This window comes from Herpailurus yagouaroundi, unplaced genomic scaffold (genome assembly GCF_014898765.1).
Source record: "Herpailurus yagouaroundi ecotype Mexico unplaced genomic scaffold, PumYag 159, whole genome shotgun sequence".
NCBI classification, from domain to species: Eukaryota; Metazoa; Chordata; class Mammalia; order Carnivora; family Felidae; genus Herpailurus; species Herpailurus yagouaroundi.
The window spans coordinates 75281842-75302345 of NW_024412400.1; the positions used below are offsets into that span (position 1 = coordinate 75281842).

Sequence of the window (20504 nt, forward strand, 5' to 3'; positions counted from 1 at the left end):
GGAGAGAGAACGATAGAGACTCAACAAATCTGTACAAGACACGCCCTGTGCTTGTCCTATACTATTTCATTTGGCAGTGGACAATATTTACATAATGATGATAATATATACCTTATTGATTTAACAAAAAACAGTGATATAACAATAGAAGGGATGTTGTTAAGAGTATGAAATCCTTATCTGCCATAATAAGAAGTTTAAAGCTAATAAATTGAGAAATAGAAAAGCTTTTTAACATTTTTTAAAAGAATCATTGAGGGGTGTCTGGGTGGCTCAGTCAATGAAGCGTACAATTTTGGCTCAGGTCAAAATCTCGCCATTTGTGAGTTCAAGCCCTGCTTCGCTCTCTGTGCTGACAGCTCAGAGCCTAGAGCCTGATTCAGATTCTGTGTCTTCCTTCTCTCTGTCCCTCCCATGCTCATGCTCTGTCTCTTTCTGTTTCTCAATAATACATAAACTTCAAAAAAATTAAAAAAAAGAATTATTGAGATAGTTACCATAAGAAATTATTAAAATTAGTTAAAAGTACTTTGTCTCAAGGGGCACCTGGGTGGCGCAGTCGGTTAAGCGTCCGACTTCAGCCAGGTCACGATCTCGCAGTCCGTGAGTTCGAGCCCCGCATCGGGCTCTGGGCTGATGGCTGAGAGCCTGGAGCCTGTTTCCGATTCTGTGTCTCCCTCTCTCTCTGCCCCTCCCCCGTTCATGCTCTGTCTCTCTCTGTCCCAAAAATAAATAAATGTTGAAAAAAAAATTAAAAAAAAATAAAAAGTACTTTGTCTCTTAGAGGAAGGGCAGGGAAATGTTACTTTTCATGATAAGCCCTTTTGGAGTACACAATTTTGTTATTTAGTATATTAGTAAATGTGTATTTCTTAGGTAAAAAAGAACGTTGACAAATTAAGAAGTTAATTTGATTAGAATGATTTAGGAAAAGATACAAAAATGTTAAAACAAAATGCAAAGCACCTACCTATTGACCAAAATGTGAAACACATATGCTAAAATAATTCCACCATAGGGTATTATAAAGATCTATTCATGTAAGTACACAAAGATATGTTACAATAATCTCATTTTATGAGAGCAAAATGGGCAATCTAGATATCCATGAAAAATGTTAAATGGTATATCCATACAATAGAAGATACTGTGGCCACTAAAAAGAATGTGGTGGATCTCAGTGTGCTGACAGAGAAGTTCCCTAAAATCATGGAGTGTTGCATGAACCCCCAAAAAACTGCAGGTATGCCAGAAGTGAAAAGATAGACAAGATGCTGGGGAAGGGCTGGGATGGGAGTAGACAGCAGCCTTCGCTTTCCATATAATTTAACAGTATTTAATATCACATAGCTTAAATGCTGTTAAAATGCAGAAAAGTGGGCACCTGGGTGGCTCAGTCGGTTGAGCGATCGACTCTTGATTTCTGCTCAGGTCATGATCCCAGAGTCATGAGATTGAGCCCCCCATCAGACTCTGTGCTGAGTGTGGAGCCTCCTTGAGCCCCCCCAGCAGACTCGGTGCTGAGTGTGGAGCCTATTTGAGATGCCCTCGCCTTCTGCCCCTCCCCTGTTCACATGTGCATGCACATGCTCTCTCTAAAATAAAATAAAATAATAATAATGATAATAAAATGCAGAAAAGTACACAAAGAAAACAATGATCTGATCACCACAATTCTTCCATTTCAATGAATCAGTGCAAACCTTGGAAGGCAATTGCTTCCTCTGTACATAGATGAGTGTGTGTGTGTGCTCATGTGTATGCCTGACAAAACATCATTCAATTTTCAAAAAATGATATTTTTCTCTTTACAAATAATTAAGATGATTTAGAAAAGCACAAATAAAAAAATAAAAACTGTAGGAGAGGAAGAAATTCCTTCTTTCCTCCAAGATTCTTCCAGCTGGTTTAAGAATTACAGATTAAAAGGAGGAAAAAAACCCTAAGTTTTATTATATGTGCACAGTAATTCATCACTAATGAAATTGATACCCAAAGAAATGACCAATGCAGGCAGTTTCTATACATTTTAAACAAAGAGATACTGCATTTGTGAGGATTTGACAGAACAGATGTTTGGGAGCTTCAATTAGTAAGGAATTCTAAGTGGAATTTGGGCTGAGATAGCAGATTAATAAAAAGTAACAGGGTTTGTTTCTATAGCTTTCTTGGCTTTAACGTTCCTCTCTCTGGTGACAGGATGTGTTTTTACTGTGTGTTTTACAGGGAGGGTACCTTTCATATGGGAGATTTCCTGCTTTCAGGGTGACCGAGGAGGGTCTGAATTTCCTTGCACTGGCCGTTTCCCAAGTAGCTTCGACTCAAAATAATCAGTATGCCATTGTGGTACATTTTGGGCCAGCCTCCCCCAGAACCCTTACAAACCAATCACCTGAAAACCACCCACCCAGAAATTATCCTTGCGAAAACATGGACAAATATAATTTCAGGCATCTTTCTTTACAACTATAAGGACATGGGCAGAAAAATATATACACATACTTTTATTAAAATAGGATCATACAAATGCTATTTTACCAAAATTGCTTATTTTAATTGATTTCACAGAAGAAAAAAGCTAAAACAAAACTGGGAAAACTACCAAACTTCAAATAAATGTAACTTTGTCACAGGAAGTATTGTTTCATAAAAGATCTCTTTAAGGTTCAAAAAAGAGACTATAAATACACACTAAAGGATTATGAAGTGCATTAAGAGGTTATGAAATAAGTGAGAGACAGTATGCATTTTCTAAACTCTGTGTTTCCAATTTAGACATTATCTATTGATAATGTTTTGAAAGATTAGCACTAACAGATTCCCTTCTCTCTCTCTTAGTCCCAACTCAAATTTTGAATAAATGTATTATTTTTTTACAAAATTTTTAATGTTTATTTTTGAGAGAGAGAGAGAGAGAGAGAGAGAAAGACAGAGCACAAGTGGGGGAGGGGCAGAAAGCGAGGGAAGCAGGCTCCAGGTCCCCAGCTGTCAGCACAGAGCCCAACAAGGGGCTCCATCTCACGACCCTGCACCACCCCCACCCCCAACCATGAGATCATGACCTGAGCCAAAGTCAGATGCTTAACTGACTGAGCCACCCAGGTGCCCCTGAATAGATATATTATTTTTTAAATCATTGTTCTGGTTTATAACATTTCAATTCTATTTGATAACTATCATTCCAATAGTTTAAAAAAATATATTTCAAATATATAACACACACTCCTGATTCAAAGTCAAAATAATACAAAATGCTGTATGTTGAGAAGTTCCACTTTCACCTTTGTCTCATCTTTTTTGTTACCCCTGTCTTAACCACTGGTTTTCCATATACATTTCCAATGTTTCAGGTATAAGCAAAAATGAAAATATATTTTATTTCCTCCTTTTCTCACTATTATGCATTATGTTTTTTCATTTAACAATATATTTTGGGTAACTTTCCTATACATACATAAAAATGTATGTTCTCATTCTTGCTTATAACTATATTCTGTTGTGGGATGTATCTGTTCCAGACTGATGGACACTTCTCTGGTTTCAAACTTTTACTATTACAAATAATGTTGTAATGAAAAACCATGTACATGGTTGTCATATACAAGATGTATCTGTATGATAAATTTTCAGACCCATAGTTGTTTAATGCTTTTTCCATTTATCTATTTAAATAGATAAAATGCTTTTTTTAAAAAACTGTGGCTTCTCTATTCCAGAGAGATATTTGCTTATGTTCTTGTTTATAATGTGGCTTCTCTCTGATCTTACGAAATTTCATTGTCAAACACTATCTTTAAGAAAAGCTCTTTGGTGTTATATCTCTTGAATTATTTCATGTTTGAGGATACCTGCCTATTATCTTAGTAAACTCCTATTTCAGAGTCACACTTTCTTTCCCTTAGGATTTTGTAGATGTTGTTTGCTGGCTTTAAATGTTATAGGTGATTTGGTTTTTTAATGGAGAGGGAGAATTTGTATGTCTAAAGAATTCTTTATCTTTAAAGTTCTATAGCTTAGTTTGGCTGTATCTTAATGTTAAGCTTTCTTTTAAAAAAATATTTATTTTGAGAGACAGAGAGAGCTCAGTGCTTGTGTGTTCTACATGCATGCACACACAAGTGGGGAAGGAGCTGAGAGAGTGAGAGAGAGAGAATCCCAAGCAGGCTCCTCACTGTTAGCACAGAGCCCTATGCAGGACTCAATCCCAACTGTGAGACCATAACCTGAGCAGACATCAAGAGTTGGACACTCAACCGACTGAGCCACCCAGGTGCCCAACGTTAAGCTTTCTGTGTCTATTTTTTCCTGGGTTACACTGTGCTCTTGCAATCCGCAACTTCAAACATTTATCTTAAGCAAAATCTCTAAAACCATCAAATTTATCTTCTTCCTATTTTTGAACTCTCTACTTCAGAGGCACCAATTATCCTTATTTTAGACAATCTGAATATCTCCCATGCCTAGCAGCTGCCCTATCATGGTATGATCTTATTTTTTATCTGCATTAAATGCTTATTTCAGTTCTTTTCTCTTGAAGATAACTCATTTTTCAGCTCTATTCTGCCTCTTACTATTTGTTACTGTGCATTGCTTTGGTACTCAATTTGTTCAATCATAGGAATGAACTCTCCCATTCACCTCACTCTTTCATTATAACATTTCACCCCTGAGTTCTGGTTATATGGAATTCACACTCTTATTAAGCGATTCTCAGCAAAATCAATTGTCAGGGATTTCTGTTTCTTGAGTTACGTTTTCTTTGTATTTTATCAACTATATTCCTTTCTAACTCTCCCTCCTTTAATTGTGGTAAAATATACATAACATAAAATTAACTGTTTTTTTAATGTTTTATTTACTTTGGGGGGGGGGGAGGCAGAGCGAGAGGGAGATGCATTATCCAAAGCAGACTACAGGCTCTGAACTGTCAGCACAGAGCCTAACGAGGAGCTTGAACCCACGAACCGTGAGATCATGACCTGAGCCAAAGTGGGACGCTTAACTGAATGAGCCACCCAGGTGTCCCTTAACTGTTTTCAAGTGTACACTTCAGTGACATTAAGTACATTCACAGTTTGTGCAACCATCACCAGTATCCATTTCCAGAACATTTTTCATCTTGCCAAACTAAAACTCTGTAGCCATATTTTAATCTCATCTTATTCTTACATTCTTTTGCTGCAATAATTTTGCATAGTGGTCATGTACCTTGTTTCATCTTGCTTATGCTTGGGCATTTCATCCATGACATTGAATTTCCTTTAACATCATTTGGGTAAATTAGGATATTTCTTCCCATTGTGAGATCAGTTAATGTTTCCCATTGAACTACCTATTTGGATTCTTTCTTCTTTTCTGTACCTTGGGAATTAGCTATAGTCTGGGGGTACCCTGGGATTTGGGGTTGGTTCCCCAGTTCACTTCTATCAGTCTCTGTGTTTACCCTGCTTCCTTTTCCCAGTAGCCATTTTCACTACTCCAGATGAGAAGAGATAAAATGACCAGGCTTTTTCTCTCCAGTTTTAGGAATGGTAGTATGTGTTCACAGGATTTTTTTTTTCTCTCTCATATGGCTTCTTGGTGTGTGTGCTAGGGAAGCAGGTGTCCTGCTGAGCTCTCAACTCTTCCTCTGAATCTTGTTTCTTTTTTGTTCACCAGTTTTCAAAGTGTATTGCATCAGCTTATATTTCCACTGCTACTGGTGATTTTTAAACACCCTTTCCCCTTCCACCCATCTACTAGATAATGAGGAAGGAAAATTCTGTGGGGAAAATTTAGTCACTATTTTAACTCTACTTTTTCATTTTATGTATTTCTGTAATACTTAAAACAACTTTAAAAATTTAACAGAATTTAATTTAAATACTTGTTTATTCAAATTTTAAATCACCTACATATATCTTTTGCTTCCATTTTTTTCTTAAAAATTAAGAATCAGTACTGCAGAATAAATTATAACCATTTTAACCAATTTACTGTATGGGGCAAAACCAAAATTGGGCAGACATTTCTACACGTTAATCAACGTCTTGTCTGTTTTGTAATTCGTATGTAATTCTTTAATCACATATTTGTGGAAAACCTAAAAACAATAACAATTCTAAACATAATAATTAAGTAAATTATTATACAATGTTGATAGCATATTCATGATAGCAGCCATAATAATGACACTTTGCAAATTTAATAGCATAGAGAAATGCTTATGATGCACAGGTAACAAAGGATTTCAAATTGTGTACTCTGTATGCTTCCAGTTAGCAAAACAATACTCATGAGAGGGAAATACATCAATATGAACAATGGACGGTTATTTCCAGGTGGGCATTAGTGAAGGTTTCTATTATCTCTAGATGGGTTGCAGAGGGAGGGGCGAATTCAGGATGCCCTATCCTCAGCAGAAGAGAAAATGGAGTTGAAACTCGCCGGACAGGCAAGCAGCAGGTACACTCACTAAAGGCAAGGGTCAAGCGCCTGCCAGCCCCGGCACCCCACCCCCCACCCCCACCCCAGCCTCCTGGGCAGGGCTTCCCGGGGTGCGCGTAGCAGCCTCCTGCCCCGACGCCAGAAAGCTACCAGCAGCGCTCTGCAGGAAGCCTCGGGCCCCTGGACCTGCAGCCGCAATAGGCAGACTCGGAGGCAGCTCCAGAGGGATCCAGGGGCGGAGACAGAGCCACTTTCCAACAAGTAGCGGGCCGCATTCTCAATCCGAGACCCTCCCCGGAACTCACGCAGAAAGTGGGCAGAACTGAGAGGCCGGAACGCATCCGGGCTTTATTTACCAGTCTTTCAAAGGACAGCTTTGCTCTTTTTGCTTACTAGAATGTTAATTCACAGTAAATTAAAAGATAATTGGCGGGTGTGTGTGAGGGGGTACACAACAGGACTCTAAGCAGCAGCCACTCTAAAGAACTCACCGAAGATGGTAGAAAGGAAAATTGAACTTAAGTGAACTGCCTTATCCCCCTCTCCTTGATTTTAATTCCGCTTCTTTCCCGTGTGCTGTGGGGGAAATGTCCACACACTAGAAGAGGAACATTCCTTTAGTCATTCTACAGGATGGTGAGGAGCATGGTGAATAAGCAGCTTGTGCTCTGCAGTATAGAACCTTTCAAGTACAGGAGTCAGGAACGGGGTACTTCTGGAGGGACCGGCTGGAGGGACCGGCTGGAAGGACCTGCTGAAGATGGAGAGAGAGAGCATCTCTCCAAAGGCAAGCCCTCGCTGGTAAAACAGTTACTTTGGGAAACACCAGGTCCTCCCATCCCAGATTTTCATCAACATCAACTGTTATAAGAAGGAAACAGGAATGTCCTGACACTGTGAACATATCAGGGGCTCTTGAAGCTCTCTTGAACCTCTGCCCTCCCCACCCTCACTTCTGAGAAAGTGGAGACAGCTAAAATCCTTCCAGGGAAAGCCAGTACATGCCCTAGGTAAGCAGTGGTTATACAGCTGTTGCCAACTTTCACACACTTCCTGTTCAAAACAATGAATGGCACCTCTGGCAAATACAGAAAAACAAAACTACCTGTTAGGAAAAGCAGTTGAAAGCATCCAGAAGCCCATTCCTCCCCCTTGTCTCTGAAATGAAAACCTCGATTCTCCCATTTAAACAATGTAATAGAAAAGCACAAGTAACATTCCAAGCCATATTTGATAGAATTTTTCCTCCCCGTCCAGTCAGGAACCTCCTGCTTTATGATTTTCTTGGTAAAGCTTTGCTTAAAAGGAAAAGTGGGTGATAATCTGGCGTAGATCTACCTGGTCTGCTTGCCATTCCTGATCATTTTTGATGCTTAGCCTGCATCCCCTCCCTACTGTGGCCCAAATTAACAAATGTACAAGTATAGACTAGAATCAAAGAAAATAAAGCAGAGAAAAAAAGCGTTAAGAAGGCAGACAACAAATGAAGGTGAAGAATTTGGATCCTCTTTCGTTTGGCAAGATCTTTGATATGTGCTTTCTATTTTTAAAAAATGAAATGTTGGGGGACACTTGAGTGTCTCCATCAGTTGAGCATCCGACTTCCCCTCAGGTCATGATCTCAAGGTTCATGAGTTCGAGCCCCACATTGTGCTCTGTGCTGTCAGTGCAGAGCCCACTTTGGATCCTCTGCCACCTGCCCCCCACCCCTGCACCTTCTGTGTTTCGCACACTCTCTCTCAAAAATAAACATTTAAAAAAAATGAAATGTTGGGAAGCTATCTAGGTTTTTTTTTTTTTTTTTTTTTACTAATAACACATTATAATAGCATAGAATGTCTTTTTAAAAACAATAGTCTATTAACACCATTCTGTAATTCAAGTAAATCAGGAATTGGGCACAATTCAGGAGTTTTAAATGACTTTAGAATCTATTTTGAAATGGATTGGTTTTTAAAGAAGTAATGTATACATTTTAACTAGATATTGAGACTCTTCAAAATGTGTAAGAAAAATCAGTGCTGTTTGAAAATGTCCTTCTACAATTCTCCCTTTGGGTATTTGCTCTCTCCCTCTCCCAAGCATGTCCCTGCTTCTTATCCCTAATTCTCAAAGCCAGCCCTCTATTACCAGGTGTGGAAGATGGAATTCAAGCCCATATGGCACAGCCTCCCTATGCCAACAGGAGAAAGTGGTGGCTACATTTTAATTAGCCTTCAGACGGCCCCTGGGGGAAAGTTGGGTTTCCTAATAAGATTGGGAGGGTGGGATAGGCTACTAGAAGAACTGATTCCTTCACTTCAGGCTGAATACGAAGCCCGAATTCCCAAGGCCTTAACCTTGCACACTTGGAAGAAGGTGGGCTTTACACGCGTTCATATCCTCTACTGGGCCTCTTTCTGGCCACCAGGCATGCTGTTAGCAAAACGACAAGCAGTCCTGCGATACTCAGGCCCACAGCCACAGGGATTTCTCTCCTGTTTCTGTCACTGAAGCATTCATCCGCTGCAATTGAAGTCAGAGTAACAGGTGTTACAGGCTGGCCACAATGCTGGGAAGTGATACTGCCCCTGCCTGCCTCAGCCTGACAGAGAAGGAAACCCAGAGAGAGACAGAGCTGCTGGGCTTCCCACCTGCTGCCTCAGACACACAGGTGAAAACGAGGAAGATAGGGTCAACACAATGATCTGAAATGTGCAGTGCTTGTGATCACTTAAGGACTAAATTAAACTGCAGATACCCAGTCCCCACATCCTGGAAATTAGTTTTGATGGGTTGGAGGTGGGGTCCAGGGGATTCCGATGCAGCCGGGAGGCAGATCCAACTTTGGGAAATGTTGGTTTGGTCTAGAGAGTCAGGATCAGAACTGTAAGCCACAGTAAGTTCTGGGGTCATGTTTCCCAACTCTGGAAACAGGGACCTGTGTCAAATTGCATGGCCAAAGTTTTCTATTCAAACGCTGCTTCTTACAGTGGCTGCCGGACAGTCCGGGACTGGAGAAATCATTTTCAGGCTCTGGGATTTTAGTTCCCTAAAATGGGTTGAGAATGTGGGAGGCTGAGAATTGGACGAGAGGGTGAGGGAAGGAAGGGGAAAAATGAAAAGATAGTTTTCTACATCTCCCTTTGGGCACTGCTAATAGAAGTCAGGTGTATGTTGCTGAAAGGTGTTATTTCTCATCTCTGCCACTACCAGGTTTCATACACCTGCTCACTTCCTGCTTCACAGAGGTTCTGAGCCAGAGGAAGAGCAAATGCGTACCTCATTTAAGGTCACATGATTAATAACAGAGGCTTTTCAAATCCTCATTATGAATTTTTAAGTTTCCCCAGATTGGAAGTTTTCAGATAAGATGACAGAGTGGGGCCAACCTACTAAGAAATATTACTATTTTTATCTTGGTGCTGTGGTAAAGGTCCAAAATGGAGGCAGAGATTTTAAGACTCAGACAAAACCTACAGAAATTAGGGGATCTGAGGCAAGCCACACTTTATTCCTTCTTCTGCTCAATGCTTCCCAGCAAGTATGTCAGAATTTTTTTGTAGGCACATCTTCAATTTTATAATGGAACTCAAAGAGAAGTTGGATTCACATTACAGAAATTTAAGTTACAGCTAATCTTCCAGCTAAATCTGTTTATGAAAATTGAGAGGTAGTCATAACGTCATTAGTTATTATGAAAGGAATGTTTTAGAAACTGAAATTCAATTCCTGCACATATGTAGAAATCCTTGTAACCCATTTTCCCAGCGGGGAAAAAAAGGACTTTTTCAGAAAGTCAGCCTGGTCTGTCCCTGGCCTTCTTCCTAGGACCTGCTTCCCTCTGTGGTGGTTAAAACTCAAAGCAGAAGTTGAATGGGAACTAAGACCAGCTACAAGGAAGCTCTAGTCAGGAGAACTGAGTTCATAATTGAAAACAGGGTGCCCAACAGAGTATATTTCTATCTGGAAATATTCCATCTTTCTCTTTTCCCTCTGCAAGTGGGAAAGAATCTATTCTGAAATCTTGAATTTTAGATATTACTAATACTCAGGATCTTTAAAGTCTCTCAAAATACCTGAGTTAACTAGTACTCAATAGCTTGTAAAGAGGAAGTTGTAGGTGGTATTTTCTGACTTTTTGATTCAGTGAGTGAGTGAGTGTGTGTGTGTGTGTGTGTGTGTGTGTGTGTTGGAGGAGTCAGAATACATGTTTTAGTCATATAAAGAGAACATATCCTGCTGTGGGAGGACAAGGGTGGGTTAAGGTGTCTGACTTTGAGGTTGGTTGACTCAGAGGAATGGCAGGAGGGGAACTTGGCCCTAAAAGCTTTATAGAATCATACTGTTCTAGGAAGCTCATGTGATTCTTGTCCCTTTGACAACTGCACACACAAAAAACAACTTGATACTATCCCTGGGTCTCTGAAGTTTATGTTTGTGACATGATGAAGATTTAACTTACCATTTCCAAATTGGTCGTCTTCAAAATCAAAGGCTTGAAATTGGACATTCATTGTTTTCAGTTGAAGCTGGGTTGACAGCTGGATGCTCTGCTCACTCACACACTTGAAGGAATGCCCAACCACAGTCTCAAACATCACCATAGCACTTTTCATTCCTTGGTAAATTTTCTCTGAAAACACAAAGATGAATTATAGACACATCAGAATCTTGGCATATATCCAATGAGTTCCAGCGGTTACTGGGTGGCCCATGTATAGTTAAATGGCCTTCATTTACATATGGCTTTCAGGGGTTCTGCCCTGTCCTCATGAAAAACCACTCTTCTGCTCTTTGGGGACTTTTTCCTGTATTCTATAGCATGTGGGGGCAAAGTCACATGAATTAGAATGTGACAACATTGAAATGAGAACTTTTAGGACTTTTTCTTCAGTTGTTTTAAGTCATTGGGGGCAGTGATGGGGACTATTGTCAGTGTTTGGGGACTACAGAGAAGTGCCCAGAAAAACTTCAGAAACAAGAGAAGCAAGATTTCTCTCTGTGACAATCACATGAACCCTTAATGAATCAGAATAGACATCCAAAGTCTCCAAGTGGAGCGTTTACATATTACTAGATTATATTAATACAGCAAGAGGACAGGCTAATCCCATCATTAGGAAGGGTTGTTACATCCATCCACATGGAAACAGAGAAGGGAGAGGCCCACCTCTGCCCATTTAAGTGCTGCTGGGGAGAGAATGTTCTGCTTAAGGACTGGCCCTGTTTGTTTCCTGACAGGTACGCCCGCTTCAAGGTGGATGGGGCTAAACATTTTAATCATATAATTAACTCCATTTGCTCTAATTTTACATTCATCAAACACCCTTCTGATTATACTTTGGCTTCTTGAATGGGAGAAAGTTCACTGGCCAGAGGACCCAACTATCTAGTCCCCTTGGCATGACGGGTGTAAGAAACAGTTGCATGAAAAATGCACAAATTTGCATTCTGATTTTATGCATCAATTTCATGACCTTGGTTTAACATCAGCCTCCTTGAAGAAACAGACAATACATAAGGGGGTGCTGACAGCTCTCATGATTGAGGACCAGACTATGGATCTTAGTGAATTCACCAAAGTGTGCCTGCAAGGAATACCCATGGGCTATTAATGAGGGAGCTTGAAAGTCTCCCTCCTTTTCTGTCTCTGGATGTGTTGCCTGTGCCTAAGGTAACATCCCACATTAAGGGTCTGCTTGCTACGTGCCGGGTGCTGTGCAGGTACTCTACGTGTACTTTCCTGTTTAATTCTCTTAACAACCATTTGAGATTGGTTCTATTTTCTCCATTTTACAGACAAGGAAATGGAGAGTTGGAGAATTGAAAACATTTGCCTAAGATTCTACAATTAGTAAGTGGAATTTGGACTCAAGCAATCTGTAGAGCTTGCTATCTTTTTTTTTAAGAGAGAGGGAGAGAGAGCATGAGCAGGGGAGAGGGGCACAGGGATAGAGAGAATCTTAAGCAGATTCCATGCCCAGTGCGGAGCCTGATGTGGGGCTTGATCCCACGACCCTGGGACCATGATCTGAACCCAAATCAACAGTCAGATGCTCAACCCACTGAGCCACCCAGGTACTCCTCTAGAGCTTTTTATCTTAACCACTACCCGATTGCTGTCTCCTGCCATTACTGTACTATTTACTGTAGACTCTTTATTGGCACATGCAAATGTCCTACATGATGTACTGAATTATCCATGTGTACTACTATACCATGTGTTATACCCCAGGGTAGTTGTCTACGACCACTACTACTGCTGCTGCTATCACTCCCAATAACATTACAACAGTCGCTACCACTGTAAGTACAACTGACTACTGTTACTAATACCATCACCATCACCACTGATGTGCAAATTGTCATTATTGTGACTACTATAGCTCCTGCTACTACTGCTGAGCCTGGATTATTGGGACCTAGAATTCTTTTATCCCCTTTCTCAGCTTCTAACTTAGCTTCTGGTCTGACTTATCCTTCCCTTGCCTCTTGAGACATCACTACCTTATTCCTGGCTAAAATTTGGTCCATGCCTAGTGATAACATTAGCTAATTTATGTTAGCATTCATAATATTTATTCCCCAGCCTATATGTCTACGTGAGTTACTATGTGAAAGTGAGTTGTCAACTATGACATCTTACTTACTTTTAACCAATAATCATTGACAACATCCTCTTGAACAATATCAGTATCATATATCTACTATTCTAGATAGACATTTCTCCACATTTTCATTTCCTGGCAAGTTTCTTTAGTAAGAACTTATCCTTAATAAGATAAGTTTAAGCCAGTCAAAAGATAGAAGTTTAAAAAGGAGAAAACAGACATGAAAACTGTTTGTACAGTACCTGGCACCTAAGAGGTGCTCAACAGTGGTTTGTTATCTAAGTCTGGGCTTTCCAGAGAAATGTCTGATCCCTCTGAGCAATTCCCCCAACTTGACTGGGAGCATTACCTTTCTAGACATGAACACTGTAGGAGTTCTCTCGAATGGCCCCACTGAGGGCAATTCTCTATGTAGCAACTGGACTGAATCTTTATAAATATAAACATGATATATCATTTTTCTATACCAAACCCTCCAATGACATCCTTTCACACTTTAGACTAAAATTCAAAGTCCTTACCTTGACCTACCCACAAGACCTACATGCTCTGGCCTGGATGCCCCACAGATCTTCTCTGCTGCTTTGCTCACTCTCTTGCTGACCCCTGAACACATGAGCAACTTCATTCCTTAGGACTTGTGTATCTGTTGTTCCCGCCACCGGAAAAAAGCTTCCCCAGGCCCAGATGCCCCCAGATGGGGTATCTCACTGCTCAAACCTCACCTCTTCAGAGAGGCTTTCCTTTTTAGAGGTCTCACTTAAAATATCTTTCCAGTCCGCTCCACAAGGACCTGCTTGTGTTTGCTCATAGAACTTAATACTACTTAACTATTATAATTTAATGATCTTTTTATGTTCCTTTCCTCACTTCTAGAATGTAAGTTCCATGACAGCAGGGACTATATGTTTGGATAAATGGATTTCTACTGCCTATTAGAGGGCTTGGCACCCAGCTGGCACTAATACATTTTTGTAGAATAAATGCATAATTTCAAGAGTATAGAAAAAACTGCACCATCAATAGCAAGTCTGTCCAAAAGTCACTAAACTCTTTATTGTTGATTTAATGATCTCTGCTTTAATGATATCTGACATAATTTAGTCCAACCTCCTTCGTGAGCAGATGAGCAAACTGAAGCAAAGATGTAGTAAGTTCTCCTGGGTATTGCTTTAGTCTATTTCTCCAAAGCAGCATCAAACATTAGTAAACTCAATGGACTGAAAAATGAGTGAACCAGAAGCACAGCACCAGAGCTGGTGGAACAGCCTTCTCTGACTACTTACCTGGATTTGAGACTGTCAAATAGGCTCTCACTTCACTGATATAATAGGAGTTTTCATCCTGTAAAACAGCAGTGTGTTAACCTTTGGGCAATCAGTTTTTATGTTTACGATCCTGGTTTACAAACTTTGTTTAACTATTAAATCCTGGATATGGGGATTTGGGGGTATGTTGGTATGGAGCCATAATTGTGTTTGAAAACTTAAAAAAAACTTCAAAAAAACTATTCAAAGTAAATAATAAGTAATGGCTTACCCTTGCCCCCAAATGTCTGTACTTATACTTGTTGCTATAGCCTAAAATTCAAATTCCACCAGCCCAGAGACCCTTCAGTTGGACCAAGTTTCTTCTTGTTAAAATACATACACATCTGGAAGATGGAGAGGTTGGAGGGGTATGCAGTAAGCTTTTACTAGTAATTAATATCTTAGGGTAGAGATTCAAACTGAGACCACTCATCTTAAAGACTACCATGGGTAGACTTCATGGGGCTCATAAACTCTTTGGGTGTGCAAAATTTTACATGCATTTTCCTGGGGAGAGTATCAATTGCTTTAAATAGATTAAAGGGTTCATGTCTCCAAAATGGCTAGATAGGGCCACCATGAGGGATTCTGGAAAAAAAATGATCTCCTCTGAGATCACTGGGTGTTCTCTAGATGAAGACCCCAAGTGACCATGTTCAGAAACATAAGGCAATGTTCCAGATTTATTTAGGAATTGTTAGAAAACAAAATGAACCATTACAAAATAGCCCTATAATCTCCTGAGAGACTAAAGGTGTGACATTAAAGGGAATTGAACTAAGATATGAAAGGGTAAGTTTATTTTTTTTTTAATTTTTTTTTTAACGTTTATTTATTTTTTTGGGACAGAGAGAGACAGAGCATGAACGGGGGAGGGGCAGAGAGAGAGGGAGACACAGAATCAGAAACAGGCTCCAGGCTCTGAGCCATCAGCCCAGAGCCCGACACGGGGCTCGAACTCACGGACCGCGAGATCGTGACCTGGCTGAAGTCGGATGCTTAACCGACTGCGCCACCCAGGCGCCCCAGAAAGGGTAAGTTTAAAAAGGAGGTTTTGAGTTTTCTTATTTTTTATTTTTTTTATTTTTTGGGGGGGAATTTAAAGTAGGTGATTTACAGTTATTATTTGTAAACATTCATTAGAAAACTATCCATGAGTAAGAGTGAGCAACCAAAATCAGAATCCAAAATGGAGTTACCTTTAGAAGTTCCAAGTCTAGTCATAAAGTCTAGTCATTAGTAATAATAATCTTGACTATATTACAGTCCATTTGTGTATTATTTGTAGATGAAATGATGATTCCCTATACAAAATAAGGCTTCCAGAAATACAAACTGTTTTAGTAAGGTAAGCTAGCTGCTATTGACACATTCAACTCTAGATCCTATAATTCATTGAACAACACCTACCACATACTGGCTTCTTACCTTATGCCAGGCACTGGAGGAGACACTTCAATGCCATGCCTTATTTAATCCTCACAACAACTATGAGAAGAAATAAAGGCTCACTGACATGCTCAAGGTCACAGCCCTAGTGGGTGGCAGGGGAAGATATGACCCCAAGCTTCTTGTCTCCAAGTATAGTGTTTAATTCCTCTTATATCCACTCCACACCAGGGATTGTTCTAGGTCAAAGAAGAAGAAGAAGAAGAAGAAGAAGAAGAAGAAGAAGGAGGAGGAGGAGGAGGAGGAGGAGGAGGAGGAGGAGGAGGGGGAGGAAGAGGAGGAGGAGAAGACCTGGTTCCTTCCTTCTACATACTCAGTCTTAGGTCTCAAAGGCAAGGTAAACAATGTGCTTGAACCATCCATTTGTTTTAGAGAGAAACATCTGTGACCCAGGCCCTTCTTGGGTCACTTTCACAAACCACTACTCAGGTTATTCTTTATTTGGGGTCCTTTTTAGCATATAAGAGACCTGTAATTCAGGGCTCAAAGTCACTGTTACAAGATCCCTACCCTATCCTAAGAGCAGAAAGGATCCTTTGAAGAGATTTAAGCAGAACATTGACGTGAGCATAACTTTGTTTTTTGAAATTGCTTAGGTGGCAGTGCGAGATTGCCTTAAGGAACAGTAAGAGAGCAGTGATGAGGCCAGCTCTGAGGTCCACAGGTGACCTCCTGGAATCTTCCCCTCCCTGTGGCATCTGCTTGATCTATTCTCACATAGGAAAAGCTCTGTATTTCTATAAAAGCTTCACAGTTTACTAAGTGCATGCTTTCACCTACATTGCCTCCTCTGAGCCTCACAACACCCCCCTGAGAGAGAATAAATATTATCAACCCAGCTGGCAGCTGAGAACAAAGAGGCTCAGAGGAGTTAAGCATCTACCTCTAATTCACATTCTTTGTAGGCAAGACAAAACAAAATCTGGTCTACAGGATCCTGCCCTACATTTTCCTCTGTGGGATATGTAGGTTTAGACAAAAAAAAATTCGTTGTGCAAGAATTTTCTTTCACATTCCCTGAAATGCAGGTGTCCATATTTAGCCATCTATTGGAAGCAGGACCAGCTACACAGTTTGTGGGGCCTAGTACAAAATGGAAATGTAGGATCTCTTGTTCAAAAATCATTTAAGAATTTTAGGAGGTGCAGCAAATCTTAAGCCAAGCAGGGGCCCGGCTGACTGCACAGGTCACATGCTCATGAAGCCAGCCCTGACAGGAAGAGCCATTCCTGCTCCCCAGCTCTATAGGGCTAATGCCAAAAGTGAGGCCTTCCAGAGCAGATGGCAGAGTGCTCACATTCACTGTTAAGTTCACCTTAATGATGTAATAGGACAGTCTGGAGCTGGTATCCAGGTTTCCTTCCATTTTGACTGAGTCAAAATTAGCCAAATGTTTCCTAGGCCTGAGCTGATGTCTGTTGTTATGATAAAGGAAAAGCATTTGTTAGGTGAATTCACGTAAACAAAAGGACAGAAGGATGTTTAGTATCCTTGAGATTCCTAGTTTTATAAAATTTACCCTACTGATACCAAATGAGTCTTATCTAGACAATTGTGCCCACTTTTTTCTGTGCAGTTGTGGTGTCACAGGATGTTCTTAAAGAAAATAAAATTGTCTTTTTTTTTTTTTAAAGTAATCTCTACATCCAATATGTGGCTCGAACTCACAACCTCAAGATCAAGAGTTAATATACTCCACCAACTGAGCCAGCCATGTGCCCCCAAATTGTCTTTTATTTAAACTAGAGCAAAGCACTTATTTTTAGATTCAGAAGTTCAGAATTTAGCATAATTTGAATGGTAGTGGGGCTGAAGTTTATTAAAAATTTTTTTTAATGTTTATTTATTTTTGAGAGGAAGACAGAGCACGAGTTGGGGAGGGGCAAAGAGAGAGGGAGACACAGAATCTGAAGCAGGCTCCAGACTCTGAGCTGTCAGCACAGAGCCTGACATGGCCTCAAACCCATGGACTGGAGGTCATGACCTGAGCCAAAGTCGGATGCTTAACCGACTGAGCCACCCAGGTGCCTCTGAAGTTTATTTTATTTTATTTTATTTTATTTTATTTTATTTTATTTTATTAAAACATTTTTCAATGTTTATTTTTGCGCGCATGTGAGAGAGAGACAGAGTGTAATTGAGGGAGGGATAGAGAGAGAGGGAGACACAGAATCTGAAGCAGGCTCCAGGCTCTGAGCTGTCAGTACAGAGCTTGACGTGGGGCTCAAATCCATGAACCGTGAGATTATGACCTGAGCTGAAGTCCGGTGCTTACCCAACTGAGCCAGCAGGTCCCCCTGAAGTTTATTTTATATAAAGGGTTGGCAAGTTTTTTTTTTTCTTTTTTATGTAAAAAGCCAGTCAGTATATATTTTAGACTTCACGGTTCTGTGTAGCTGACACTCAATTCCACTACAGTAGCCCAGAAGCAGCCACAGACAACACATAAACAAGCGAGTGTGGCCACGTTCGAATGAACTTCATTTATAGACACTGAAATTTGAATTTCATATGATTTTCATGTGCTATGCAATATTCTCCTCCCCCTGCCCAAGCCATTGAAAAATGTAACAGCCATTCTTAGGCTGGAGACTATAAATTTTTTGGTGGCAGCCTGAATTTGGTCTGGGGGCCACAGCTTGTCAACTCCTGGTGCCCACCATCAATGAAAAACAAGGTTGCAGAACAAATCAATTGGTAATGAAACGTTATAAAGAGAGTGGTTAACCTCCTATTTAGGAGAACAAAGCTTTGCTAATAATTTTTAAATACTAATTTAAAAATATTTTTTGTTCCCATGTAGCTACTTGAATTGTCAAATCTTTGTGAACATTCCAAAAAATTTTTTTTATTTATCCAGAAGGATGAGGAAAATTATAGCAAGATTTACCTTTTAGTTTGATGTGAAGATTAAATGAAAGAATCCATGTAAAAAATGTACCACAGAGTCTTCACTCGAATTTTAACCAGTGTAGGAGCGCCTAGGTGGCTCAGTTGGTTAAGTGTCCAACTCCTGATTTCAGCTCAGGTCATGATCTCATGATTCATGAGATCAAGCCCCATGTCAGGCTCTGCATTGGCAGTGCGGAGCCTGCTTTGGGATTCTCTCTCTCCCTCTCTGCCCTCCCCCACCCCCACCCCCAAATAAACAATAAAAAATTTAACCAGTGTTATTCACAATGGTAATAATAAATTCAATTGCCCCTTAGTAATTGTAAACCTCTTTCATAGCACTCCAATGAGCATTTTTTGTCTATTTCCTAGATCTCAGATCTACCACAGATAGAGAACAAGCAAGTGAGGTGAGCTTCGACAGTACTACTGATTAAAGAAACAGAGCTGAAACCTCAGCTCTGGGGAATGGGAGTCAGGTGGGTACAGAGGACGGGCTGGAGGGCTTGGGAGCTTCAAGCAGATGGCAGACTTAACCCAAAGTCCAGGGGGAATTACAAGTTATACATCATGCACTTCATAGTATCTGCTTTCTCCTTTGATGGCCACAAAGTGATTCTCTGACAGATGGGGTTTTTTTTTTTTTGTATTTGGGGTTCAGGTTGGAGAGTGACAAATATCAACCATGCTGGATTCTTGAAAACAAAGTGAAAATCTTTTGTGTATCCATCAGCATTGACAAAAGGGGGCTAAGGACTCCCAACAGCTAAATGTGGTACTTCAGTACTTACAGTGTGCCCATTTGAATGGATCACTTACAAAAGTCCCATTTCACCATTCAACAAATGGGATGCTGACACAGTGGCTCCTCATTCCCAGTATCTAAGAGCTCTGCAATATCTCATTAGAGAGGTCCTGATTCCTCAAGGGACCTAAACATCCTCCTTAGCAAAGGACCAGGTCCAGAGCAAGCTAGCCAATCAACTTGCTCAGGAAGGCAGTATATCAATGACCTTGAGGCCCTGCGTCCTCTCCTTAACTTCAGCAAAATGCACTGTAGGAGTTTCATAGTCACAGATATTCAGGATGCGGATTTTGTCTTCAACATCGATCAGACCTTTTTTGCTCAGCATTGTTGTGACTACATCAGGAAACCTTTGCTCTGTATACAGCAAAAGGAAGCCAAAAAGGCTGTTTCTTTGGAGCTGCTGATCTACTTTTTGGCAGCTTGGCCCAGAGTCTTTGTGAAATTTAGATTCACCCCTTTATTGATTTATTTCCTCATCAAACATTTGCTAAAGATATACTATATACAAAGTCAGGGCTGAGCACTGTGAATAATCACAGACATGCCTTCAAGACAGTAAAATGTGCAACAAGTGCATTAATGGAGGTCAGGGAACAACCAATGAGGGGTCAGGAAACCAAAAGAAGAAAGTCTCCCAGTTTTGTCTGGGATGGAGGTGGGGGCTGGGGGGTGAGGAGATTTCATAGGGTGAAGATATCTGAGCCATCTTCAAGCATGAATGCAGAAGGGCCTGAGGGATGGTAGGGGCATTCCAGGCAGAGGGAAAAGCATAAGGGAAAATAGGGCATGAAATAGTACAGCATTCTTGGGAAGTTCTAAATAGTGCATTCTGAGGGTATTAGCATTTGAACCCTGATAACAGTTCTCAGGAGTTTGTAAGTTAATAGGGCTCCAAATGCCCCTGCAAGGCTCTGGGTATACACCAGGGTGGCGGACAGCATTCACTTTCCAGACCTTGGCTGGCAAAACACTCCCTGACTCAGTACCCCTGCCCCCAGGCCACTGATTTCTCCCATGTCCCACTTC

The 20504-nt window shown here is 40.5% G+C and overlaps 1 protein-coding gene across 4 annotated transcripts in view; it reads right to left on the reverse strand.

The window, feature by feature from the left end:
- LAMP3 (lysosomal associated membrane protein 3) overlaps positions 1-20504 on the reverse strand; it is a 49193-nt gene that overhangs the window by 2421 nt on the left and 26268 nt on the right. For 2 of the 4 annotated variants that reach the window (XM_040480877.1, XM_040480874.1), the window contains 3 exons: positions 14306-14363; positions 10871-11041; positions 6750-7287 (listed from right to left, as the gene is read on the reverse strand). In XM_040480877.1, the coding sequence (XP_040336811.1) occupies positions 7112-7287; positions 10871-11041; positions 14306-14363 (405 nt within the window). In that variant the 3' untranslated portion in view covers positions 6750-7111. Of the gene's footprint in view, positions 1-6749; positions 7288-8264; positions 8932-10870; positions 11042-14305; positions 14364-20504 lie in introns of those variants that run through there. The other 2 variants (XM_040480875.1, XM_040480876.1) reach the window with 2 other exon arrangements.